At 45.3% G+C, this 12,150-nt stretch overlaps 1 protein-coding gene across 4 annotated transcripts in view; it reads right to left on the bottom strand.

Moving 5' to 3' along the window:
• Positions 1 to 10,431, bottom strand: part of rnf220b (ring finger protein 220b) — a 29,218-nt gene extending 18,787 nt beyond the window's left edge. For 3 of the 4 annotated variants that reach the window (XM_018673250.2, XM_018673252.2, XM_018673254.2), the window contains exons 1-2: positions 10,046 to 10,431; positions 8,108 to 8,719 (exon numbers count right to left, since the gene is read on the bottom strand). In XM_018673250.2, coding sequence (XP_018528766.1) covers positions 8,108 to 8,699 — 592 coding nt within the window. In that variant the 5' untranslated portion in view covers positions 8,700 to 8,719; positions 10,046 to 10,431. Of the gene's footprint in view, positions 1 to 8,107; positions 8,720 to 9,591; positions 9,925 to 10,045 lie in introns of those variants that run through there. The other variant, XM_018673251.1, reaches the window with a different exon arrangement.
• Between the last annotated feature and the right edge of the window lie 1,719 nt (positions 10,432 to 12,150).

The raw sequence follows: 12,150 nt of genomic DNA, 5'->3' as shown, positions 1-12,150 counted from the left end.
TATTTATCTTCAAAATTAAAGCAGTAAAATCCATGATGCTAAAATGACACCACACAAACACATGTTTTTAACAGCTTTGACTAAATGTATCTTTTGCAGGCAGAGGGTGATCTCTGTATTTTTTTTTTTTTTTTTGTATATTCAAGAACTATAAATGTGATAATTCTGTCAGAACATAAACGTACCTGACAACAGTGTTTTTATACTTTATAGGGTTTTACAGTTACCTTTAAAACCCAGATTATAATAAATATCCTGATCATAAATTACTGTCACGCATACATGAATATGAATATTTTAAAATATAATTAAAATGTAAAAAACACAAGCCAAAGACGTCACTATTGGTTTGACCTCACTGAATGCTACAATAATACTTGTGTCCTCCGTAACAGAACAAAACATGCAGCCAGTGACACTGTGATCTTCTACAGTGACAAACAATTTTCATAGCTGAGCCATTACAAGTGTGCCACAGTGATCCTATAATTACACCTGTTTCCAATATAAACAAGTTAAACCGTACAGGAAACTAGTTCGATGATCCCACTGGACAAATTTTCTCTGAGCCGGATTATAATGGAGGACACGCTACAGTGTTAAATACAGTGAAGCTGCTGTATGACTTTTGTTACGTGAAACTCAGCTACAGTAGCACAGCCACTTGATGTGCCATGATGGTGTCATTTGCATTGAAAGAATCCACAGCATGTATCCCATAATCATTCAGTGATTGATTTGTAATTGCACTAATAGGGTCACGACCGAGACAATAGGATGTGTAAAGCAGAGTCCCTGCTCTTACTCAGCCTCCCAGGCTCACAGTGGGCCTGCCGAGCTCTGCCTGTGTGGTCTATGGGGACAATTAGCACAATCTCCATACTAATGGTAGCCTGTAATGGACACTGCTGAGCCTGCCAGCCACTGTGTGTGTGTGTGTGTGTGTGTTTGCCCGTGTGTTTGCATATGCATGTGTGTGAGGGAATGTTTGCATACGCGCATATCCTTCAGTGTGAGTGCCTTCCTGTGTGTAGTTGAGAGTCTGCCTGCTCTCTGGTGTATGCGTGTGTCTGCGTGCACACGGACTTCCTGTGTTTATGTATATGTGCGTGTGTGTGCCTATTCCACTGTGAGTGTGTAAGTAGCCAGTAGCCCGTTTTTTACTGAGGTGAACCCCACCCCCTGCACCCACTTTGCTTGCGGCTCTAACCCTGATCCACGGCCACTCATTAGCACCATAATAAAGAGTTGAGACGACACGTAAAAGGTTATATACTGCTGGACTGCTGTTTTCCTACCAATTATCAGGCTTGTGATTTATGGTCCAGACCCAATGCTATTCTCTGAGGAGAATTGGGGGGAGTGTTTACACCCCTACACAGCGGGGTGAGGGGTCAGTCCTGGCAAACTTTGACCTTTGAGGCGGGGGTGGGGGGGTGCAAGGGCGCTCATGGGAGTTTGGCGAACAGCTAAGCAGCACTGGATGTGACTAAATCAATCAGAGGGGTCTTTAGGATGCATGTGTAAGTAATCTGTGTTTGAACTGTCGCACGCACATGGTTATATAACCCAACAAATATTAACTTTCACTCAAAGGCTGTGTCCCTGCCTACTATATAGTGCTCTATATTTAGCCTCCACCGTTTTTAGTGTCTGAATTGAGTGTCAAATTCATGTACTATTTAATACCCTGAAATATTTCCACAGTGGAATGAAAAATGAAGTGTCCTTGGCATGAGTGGTATTTTCTGATATCCCACTCTACATCTGTCAGTGATAACACAAAATGGCAATTATTCAAAGTATCAGAAATCTCACTTTACTTCCCCATAGTCTATTGTTGTGTGTCTATAATATAGATACCAGTGACACTTCCCTAAAGATGTCTTACTTTTATTCAAATTTCTTTTAAAAAATTACAAAGAATTTGCACATTATCTACAATGGAAATGAAAATCCTGCTCATAAAGCTGCTGAATGTCGGGCCGTCATGTATTTGGAAGTCGCAGCTATCACGCATGGCATGCCTTTGACGTATTCGCTTTTGTCAAGCTCCTCCACAGCTGGGAGACTTGCAACAAGCAAAAGTGACACGCTGTAATGAGGTCTGTGTGTGACAATAGGCAAACACACATATGCGAGACACACACACACACACACTTGCACACATACTGTATATAATATATATGTGTAGGCTTTTGGCTGCCATCCAGGCGTGCAGGATTGGTGTGGTCTTGCTGTCTGTCTCCTCAGCTCGTCAGCAGCATGTGTTTAACCCCAGCGTTTGGCCTTTGTGCCCTCTCTATCTGCCTGACTGATTTGTTAGGCTCCGGGGACATAACGGAGGATGTGAGTTTGTGAGTGCATGTGCGTGTGCGTGTGTGTGTGTGTGTGTGTGTGTGTGTGTGTGTGTGTGTGTGCATATGCGATTCAATCTACAGAAATATCCCCTCTGACTTTACCCCAAGCCTTTCCTATACACACATACACACACACACACACAAACCAGGTCTTTGATGTGAGATCAGAGGCAGCTGTGATGCAGGTTGATCAGGTGCGCAGAGAGAGAGAGAGAGAGAGAGAGAGAAGTAGAAAGAGGGAAAAACCAGAGAGTGGGGAAGAAGGAAAGATGGCCTCTGTTAAAACAAGGCTGTTGTTTTAACTACCCCTGGGCCCTGCACTTATTACGACCCTCTCTCTCTCTCTTGTTCTCTGTCTCTGTGTCTTCCTTTTTGTCTGTGTGTTTCTGTCTACTCCACCAGCCTCCCTCCCTCTCTCTCTCTCTCTCTCTACACAGAAGCAGCGCTGTTCGTGTGGGCCGATCACAGCAGGAGATGGAGGCAGATACGAGATGTGTTATGACTCATGTTTCGGCAGAACATTCTGTTGACCGTCTAACAGGTGTTGATGGTCACTGCAAAAAGACCCCCACGCACACACACACACACACACACACAGACACAGATTTCCCCCTGCTACTGTAAAAGCCTAGTGCCAGACTCATAGAAATCCTGTCTGTCTCAGACAAGCCGTGTGGTCCACAGCCTGAAAGTTTTGAAGGTGCCTGCGTGGAAGCTGTAACACACACACACACACACACACACACACACACACACACACAGAGATACACACACTGCGCTCCCGACGCATTTGCAAATGCATAAACACATAGGAGACCACACAGACAACGCGTAAACTGAAATACACAAGAAAAAACCTTCAACATTCCCTCTCTCCAGTCCTTATAAGAAGAAGGGAAGGAGGTTAAAAAAAAAAGCCAAGAAGAGTTTCCCCTCCTGCCAGGATGAAAGCCTCTTTTACTTGGGAGAACATTAGGAGAACAAACTACCATCACAACAGGAGGGGGAACAGTCAACCGCAGCGTGCTCTCACATCAAACACAACCACCATTAATATTGTAATGCTTCCTCCCTGAGTGTTTGAAATCAAGACAACCAGTGTGGTCAGTCTGAGAGCTGGTTGCAGATGTCACTTTCTATCTGGGATGATACAGCTTGGACAAAGACAGACTGAACGACTCTGTGGCTGCCGTATGTGTTGCCAGCAGGTGAAAATTCCAGAGTCAAAGCTTTGCAGAAGCCAGATTTTTGCATCTTTACTTACACATTTCTTTTTTTTCCCCTTTATTTTAAGCCTGTATCAAAACTACCAAAAACTTGTGTAATTTTCTTTACATCATTTTTCTGTTTTTAAAGGGGTCTGCCAACATTTCCCTGGTGTGTTGCTCATGTTTCTACACTGTTATTGCCACATTACTGCAGTTTTCCCACTAAAGTTGTTCGTGACAGATCACACAAACACAAAATCTCAACCACAAAAAGACAGCATAGAAAACTATAGGTATAAACATATGGTGAGTGTGACAGATGATGCATGGAGTGCACATGCGAGCCCGCCTGATAAGGAGTGTACACCATGGGAATAATAGTGGGCAGCAGATACAATATGTGTATGCATGAGCATCGAGTGGTTGCTATCGATCTCCTGTGGTCTGCCAGTGGGATGTAAACACTGTGTCTTTCAACAGGAAGCTTCACTCAATACGAGCGGCCGTCAACAACCGCTTCACAGAAAACACGGCGCACAGTTGCCCCCCTGTTATCAAATCAGCACACACAGCTGGAGTATGTGGCCTAAGAGTGAGAGAGATATCGATATACCATACAAGCCTATATGGTGCACAAATAAATTTATGGAGAATATGCCCAAACATGCACTTGTGTTGGGTGAAAACTATGTTGGAATAATGAATATGCAGTGAGAGGAGATTAAAACTTTTATAGCTGTCAAGCTAAAAACAACACCGCTCTCTTTAAGTCCTGACAATTTGGAGATATGATGTTTTTATCTGATAGCAGTAACACATAAAAAATTGAAGTTGCATCTGTTTGAACATGCACGAGTACTCCCACCTTCAAACACACCACACACACACACACACAAAGCATGTAAGCTGTGTCTGGAACAAGCTCAAACCCATCAAACTTCAATGCAGGGATAATCCATGTGCCAAATCTAAGATGAATCTATGTAATATTGATTCTGTCCGGGCGCCACACTAGTCCGCTAACAACCCATGAATAACCGACCATGGAGGACACTTACACACTGAGCGCATCTGGCGGAGAACCCCGAGTGTAACACGCTTAAATGTTTGCCCTCTATTAACTTCCTGCAGGATTTCTTTTCACTCAGGTGAAGATCTGGCGAGTCTCTCAGCGCCTTCTCATCCCAGTGAGAGAAATCTGTAGAAGTGCGTGTCGGATTCAGAGGCCTGATGTGCAGATTTGTGTTTGTGGTGAGGAGTTTTGTCCGTGTTAAACACCTGTAGTCTGATTCAATACTTACAGAGTGGACGGTCTATGTAAGCTTACATGTTTCGCCATACCAAAATAGACACACAGAGACCAACACTGGCAATTAATAATAATAGTCATATTGATTGTGCAGTTGAAAAGCATAATGTTTCTAAAAGCAATGTTTTGACTGAATTAGAATTTTAAAAAAATGTCTCAGGTTGACAAATAAGACAAACAACCCTGCATTTTATGTGTAAGAATATGTTCCTAATGGTCCTGTTATATGTCAGAAATATGAATTGAGTCTGATGAAAAGTTGCAACTGACACTGTTAAGGTTTGTATTGTTTGCTTCATATTAAATGCATGTTGCATTAAATTTGCAACGTGCCAGCTACAACATGAGATAAGTTTATGAAACGCTGCCACAATTTCCGAATGTAAGCCAGACTTTGAAATTGCTAGGACAGCACCGTCATTTTTGAATGAAGATAAGTGATAAGTAGGTGAAACCACTGATCTGATGCACAGTTCTGCCAGGTGGACAACGTGTTATTTTCGATTTTCAGTTTTCTGACGGCCACATCCAGGAGTTCGACGTGCTACAAGTATCACAACACAGGGGCTCTCAAACATCTGGCTCTTGTTATCGCAGCTCTCACTCAGCATTTGCCACCACAGTAAGATACACACACACACATACGCACACCCCACTCTGTCAGCGTCTGGCCGCGGTGTGTTTTGCCACTCCACTCCCCCAGTTTTCCCAACTTGTGTTTCTGGTAAAGGGCCATTTTAGCTCCAGCTCGGGCCTGCGGCGGAAAAAGCATCTCCCTGAGGAAAATAAGCATGACTCGCTCCAGTGAAGACATCTGCCCTTTGAAAGCGAGCGTGGCTGTTTGAACAGCTGTCAGAGCACACCGCGCGTCTCAGACCTTCCCTGATAAAACAGAGGCGAGTCTGGGAGGGAAAATCGACAGAAGAGAGACACTAAACGGACAGAGGGTGACGTCCACTGGCAATGATACACAAGGCAGGTGGGAAGAGATGTTTGTTGTTTAGACTGACAAGAAGCTAAGAGAGGATCTACAGCACTTGGTCATCAGTGCTCAGAGCTGGGGAATATGCTAAATCTCTGGTAAAAATTAACCACAATAATACGCTGTTGATCCAACAGTGTTACTGTGGGTAACCTTAAATACCTAGAGATGCCTATGTAGGTTGCCAACACTCTAAAGGAGTGAATCTTCATGACAGTTCAAGTCATTAGTTACAAAAACTGAATACAATTTATGTTGTCTCAGTGGGGAAAGCCTGCACAAAGGGTACAGTATTGAGCATATTCAGGAGCATTGTGCAGCGTTCAGGGCAGTATCAAGAAATATTCCTAATGGTTCTTGGGGAGAAACCACAGCACTTATTGGAAATCCTCACAGATAGTCACTAATGAAGAAAACTTAAAAAGTATGAAAGTAGGATTTTATGATCTAGTTTGTAGTTCAGTGAGGATTTGCATTGCCATTGCCGCTGCAGCATGCGAGCAGTAGACGCTCTCATACCCCAAGAAGATTTCAAGCTTAACACTTAAGACTTTTGGTCCTGAAGTGACTGTCTGTTACCCAGTCAAGAGGAACAAGTGTATGTCAGACTTAGAAAAGTGCCGGGAGCTCAATCGCATTAAAGCTCTTAGTTTGCCTGAGCTCCAATCTAATTGGATAAAGCTGGAAAAGCAGCTTCCAATGTGTTCAAATCCATTTTTTCCCCCCAATTTTTTTGGGATGAGGAGGGGGGGTGGGGGTGCTCCCCCATGTTCTGTTCCCCCCCTGTCTTTTGTCCTTGTCAACATTCCCCAAATGAGATTCCCAAAATCAGGAGGTGAGGGGTGCACGCACGCACGAGTGCACAGAGCAAACATTGTCAGACAGACACACCTCTCACACCAGCATGCTGGCTGGCATCTCTTCCTTTCCCCGTCCTTATTAAAATTCCATATTGAGATTCCTTCCTGCCACTCCGCCTCCCTGGCCCTGTCACTCAGCCACCAACCAGCGACAAAATCAGCAAGTTTCAACAAAGACACACACATATGCATAGAGACACACACGGCACACAATCCAAACTTTTCTTAAGACAACTCGTCCCTGCTCCCGCCCTTTATGTGTGGGATGAAAGTTTCCTTTAGGTGATATGTATGAGAGCGTGTATCAACCCCCCACCCCCCCGCCTTCGCCCCTCTCCGTCTCTGTCCCCCCACCCTCCCCGCTTCTCATTGTCATTATTTTCGATGGTGTCCCCCTCTGATCTGCCGAGCCTTTGGGTGCTCTCTCTCCTCTCTCTCTGTCTTTCTCTGGTCCCTTTCATCTGTCAGGCGCTCCCCTTGGCGACCGCCACTGAGGGGGTTTGATTTCCCATCATGCCTAGCATTGCCTCCCTGACTCTGGCCCCCCCCCCCTCGCTCCCCTCTCCCTCTCTCCCTCTGAGGCGAGTGTTGTGCCCCCGCGTCGTTGGGCAATTATCCCCGGGAGTAATGAGGAGCGTCTCTCCCTCCACGGCGCGCTGACTGACACCTCTCCCACTCATTTGTCAACAAATCAGACGGCTGGTGTGGGCGGCCATATTGAGCTGAGGGTTGTCGTTGGGAAGCTCAGGCTGAGGCGCATCGCTACGTCTCTCTCTCTCTCTCTCTCTCTCTCTCTCTCTCTCTCTCTCTCTTTTTTCCTATCCTCCTCCATCCCTTCCTCTCTATCTCTGCCACCTCGTTATCTCTGACAGGGTGTCATTCGTTCCAACTCTCACTCCTCCTATGTCAACCCTCCATACGCTCCGATGTATTTGTGTTCCTCAGCCGCCAAGAAAAGTCTGACTTCCAATGGGCCTAATGGTCATATGTGGCTAATGATCACTAAGCTGAATAAGTGACACTATTCAATTTATTTGTGTCAAAGTCAGTCACAGCCAGTTGCTGTAAACACTTTGCCCAACTAGACGATAAAGACTAGAGTGCAAAAGGGAAAATATTTTCAGATACGTCTTTACTCATGAAGGCTCCTTTCCATTTGTCACCTTTAGTCTACGCAGCGGTAGCAGATATGTAAATCTCATCTGCCTTGTCATGTCAGGGTGAGCGAGGTCTTTGATTTGCCAATTAAGCTCTGCACATTTCACAGTATACTTTAAAGATGAGTGACTTTGTGCAAGCTTTAGATATGAGCGGGGTGAAGCCGTGCGCGTCTACCAGCCGCAACACGCATCAGATGTGCAGTTTCTGCGAGTCAAGTGAGTACTCACTGTGCTCCTTGCGCTCCTCTGGGCTCGATGAAGCCTCTCCGTCAGACAGCAGGCCAGACATGGAGAACAGCTTCCTTCCCGAGTCCTCCCCAGCTTTGAGGGAGCCTCCCGGGGAGCCGAAGTCAAACTCCTTCCCCTCCACCTCTGGGAAGCAGCTTTTCAGCCTCTTGGCGGGGGTGAAAGCCGACTGGTAAACCCCGGGCTCCCTCTCCTCCTGTGGGGAGGAGAAGGGCCGGAAGGCGCCCACCCCGCTGTGGTTGAGCATACCCAGGGTGGAGCAGTCCAGGTTCGGTGGGGTGAACTGGGGGTGCAGGTGGAGCAGGGATGCTGGGAAGTCTCGGGAGGGGAAGGTGCCTGACATGGGGCCCTGGCGCTGGTACATGGAGGTGAATGTGTAGGAGGCCGAAGGGAAGGGGAGGTGGAGGTCCTTCTCCACGGACGCTGGGACGCCAAAGGGCCTGGGCGCCTGGCAGGGGACGGAGGCGTCACGGCCTGCCTCAGCGGTGGAGGCGAGGACCATCAGGGCAGGGGAGGCCAGTGGAGCTGGCAGGTAGGAGGGGCTGTCCATCTTGAAGGGGCGGTGAAGGTCCATTCACCTCCCTGTCAGTGGTCCTAAGGAGTGGAAGAGGAGAGGGTTGAGGTGGTGGAGCATAAAGGCTGAGCCACAACAGAACATGATCTTCTTTCAAAAGTGCTCCATAATTATTTTTTCTTTCACCATTACGGGACTGTAACAATTAATTTGAGCTCTCTTATGAAGAAACAACTTTGATTGAAGCTGAAAAAGAATCTAATTCCATTTTGTTAAGTTCAAAGGGAAATTGTTTTATGAAAAATCTTCATCTCTTCATTTTATGAAACACACCCAGTTGCAACTCTGGAGGCATTTTTATAATTATACTTTTGGACTAGTTTCATTTCATTTAAAGGGTTGGAGGAGGCCTACTGTGCCTGTAAATAATTACGACGGAATAAATTGCCAATAAAAAACACACACGTAGCCGAAGCCTGCAACAGATAAATTTAACAGTGAGGTATAAGCAATTAGATTTGGGAAAATCCTCCTAAAGACATTTGGAAAAAGCAGGATTTCTCGTTTTTTTTTCCTCCGTGAAGAATTAATTGTCTCAGTAAATCAATAAATTGTAAATCATACTGATTGTGCCCAATAAAATAAAAATCGTTGGTGGATCTTTTTTTAAAAAGTAGAATAAACATCTCGAGATAAAAGTTCGTGTTTTCTGTTCTGATATAATGAAACAACAATTTACTAAAAAGCGGGTTAAACGAATGTAATTAAAAGCAGTTTCTTTATATTAACAAACTAAAAGTTGAGCAATTATATATTCAAATCGAAAAAACGGCTTCAACTACTTTGGGATTTCCTCGTTTCTTAAACCGGCATTTAATTAGCAGGGAAAGACTGGTATTAGTCCTGAATAAAGGCCTAAATATGAAAGAGATGATTCAGCCCATCGATTCACCTTTTTGAAGTTACATCAGCTTTTTTCCTGTTTATGAACGAAAACATCTGTTCTTGAAATTCAGCAGGATGAGAATAAAAGTTGTCGAAGAATGACAGACTAAAGCGACTTGTTTCTTCAAATGAAAAAAACAAACAACAACATTTCTATACTTCGAGATTCGGTGACAACACAGATATACCGTGACGCTTTACACACATGTAAAAGCGCAGAGGAGGTCGACGTTTGACCCTAAGATATAACATTTTCTCCAAGTCTTAACGCGCGTTTCAGAAGCGTTAACAGTTTTCCAGCGACGGCGAACAAGTTCCCTCGCTTCAAAGACAAAAAACCTCCTACCACAAAAACTCACACAGCCGACACAACACATGGCAATCACACAACCAATTAGACCAATTAAAACAAATGAAGCCGTAATCACTCGTGTTATCGCGCGGCATCAGCCGGCACTTACCGTGATGAAGTACTCAAAGCGAGATTTATTTCGCCGTCAAAGCAACTCCGTCTCTCTCCCTCCCTCTCTCTCTCTCTCTCTCTCTCTCTCTCTCCCTCACACACACTCTCCCTCTCTTTCAACTTCTAATTTCAAGGTACGGCAGACACTTTCTCCCGGTTGTCGCGGCAGGAAAGAGAGAAAAGGAGGAAAAAAAGAGGAAGAAGAAGAAGAGGGGGTGAAGAAAAAACGTGCAGCTGCGGGCAGCGACGGTCTTCTCCTCCAGTCCTCCTTCCTCCAGATGTTGCGAGTGTTAAAGAGTTGAGTTAACGCTGAGGTGCGCGTGTGTGTGTAGTTGGGAGAGGATGTATAAGTCGCTGTGTGTTTGTGGGCAGGATCAGGGCAGCAGTGAGTGGACTGGCTGCAGGTCGGTCTGCCTCTGTTGGTCTCTCCTTCATGCGCTCCGTGTGACAAACCCCCCCACCACCACCACCACTCCACCTCCCCTCCACTCCTCCTTCCCTCTTTCCCTGCCCTCTTTCTCAATAACCCCCCCCCCAGCCTCCTGCTCCCCACCACCCCTTTCAGAAGCGCCCTGCCTGCGATGGACACATTCAATTTCTTGCCCTCGGTAAAGAGTGAAATTGAGTTAAAAGGACAATACAGTATTCAGTGTGGGGTTTTTTTGCAGGTAAAAAAAAACAAAAAAAAACTTGTGGCATATAGGTTCCAGACCATGTAACTGAGGATACAGAATTAAAAAGGTTTGATTAAAAACCTATATTATTATCTTATTGGTCCATAATGAGAACCTTTATTAGAATTACACCTGTAAATACCTTTACATTTTTTCAGGACCCCACATATCAGAGCTGTGGGAGGACTTACACACTCTACACTAAGACTGTTCATTGTAAAAAGCCTGAATTCAGTGTATTAGGTAGGCCTGTACAAGTTAAACCACTCGAGTCATCACTTTCTGGGTGTGTGTGTGTGTGTGTGTGTGTGTGTGTGTGTTGGGTGTCACTGCTTCGTTACTGTGAATGGCAGGTGATGGAGTTATCCTCTCCTCCCGTTGGCACACTGAGCTTACAGTCTCCAGCCTGTGTGACTGACACTTGGGAACATTCCCTTTTGATGAGACACAATGCAAACCAATGGTATTATTTGTCACAGATAATCTGCTTTCAACTCCAACACATTACACACGGCGTAATATCTACATTATTCATATCTGATTTCCAGCACATTGTCAGAAAGCACAGCTCAGAGCGCCACAAATCAGCCCAAATCACTCTTAATTTGTTTTTATCGGTATTGGTATTGCTTAAAGACTTTTTGAAATAATGTAATTGAAATAATTCCTTATTCCCCGGAGCCAATCCAGAGGCTTTACACTGCTAATCTAATGTGACACGCAATTTCCGTCTCTCAGACGATTGCTTCCCCTCAGGTCCCTGTCTTTAATGAACAGCCATTTGGCTGTGAGCCTGTGTGCGTGCATGTGTGTGTGTGTGTGTGTAATCAGAGAGTGAGAGAGAGAGTCCTGAGATAGGAAATGAGTGAATTGGGAATATCACAGCCAAGGAGAAGACACAAGGAGGAGGCTTGTGGGGAGACATAGCTGGAAATCAGTGGGTGCTAACTCAGCCTGAAAACACACTGGATAATTGGGATATAAAAATAAATATTGACTCTCTTGTCTACATTACCTAAGACTGAGGAGAACCATGATTTAGCTTGGACAGTTCATCTGCCCCCCCGTCCTTAAAGTGCTCCCTGAGATGGAGCCTTCCATGCAGCATCGCTGCCTCCTCTAAAGACAACCGGGTGGTGAAGAGGTAGAGGGCCAGACAGCAGATGCAGACCTTTAAATGGACACATAAACCAGAGTCCAGACTGACTCTCTAACAGTCTTGCCCTAGGACCAATATGGAAGTGTGTAACACATGTCTTCCTTGTGACAAGGCAAGGTCATTACTCCACTCAGGGAGCACCCTCTCCCTCACACATTGTTTTGGGGTTAGACAACCGCATGCCACCGCACACAAACAGACAAGCTCACAGGTCAGGGTTAGACGTGAGTGAGCTGAGATTCCCGAATCAAATCTGCTCAGAGGAAGAAT

Source organism: Lates calcarifer, linkage group LG17 (genome assembly GCF_001640805.2).
Source record: "Lates calcarifer isolate ASB-BC8 linkage group LG17, TLL_Latcal_v3, whole genome shotgun sequence".
Taxonomy (NCBI): Eukaryota; Metazoa; Chordata; class Actinopteri; family Centropomidae; genus Lates; species Lates calcarifer.
Note: the sequence above shows the minus strand (reverse complement) of the source record. Positions and strands in the feature narration are given on the sequence as shown.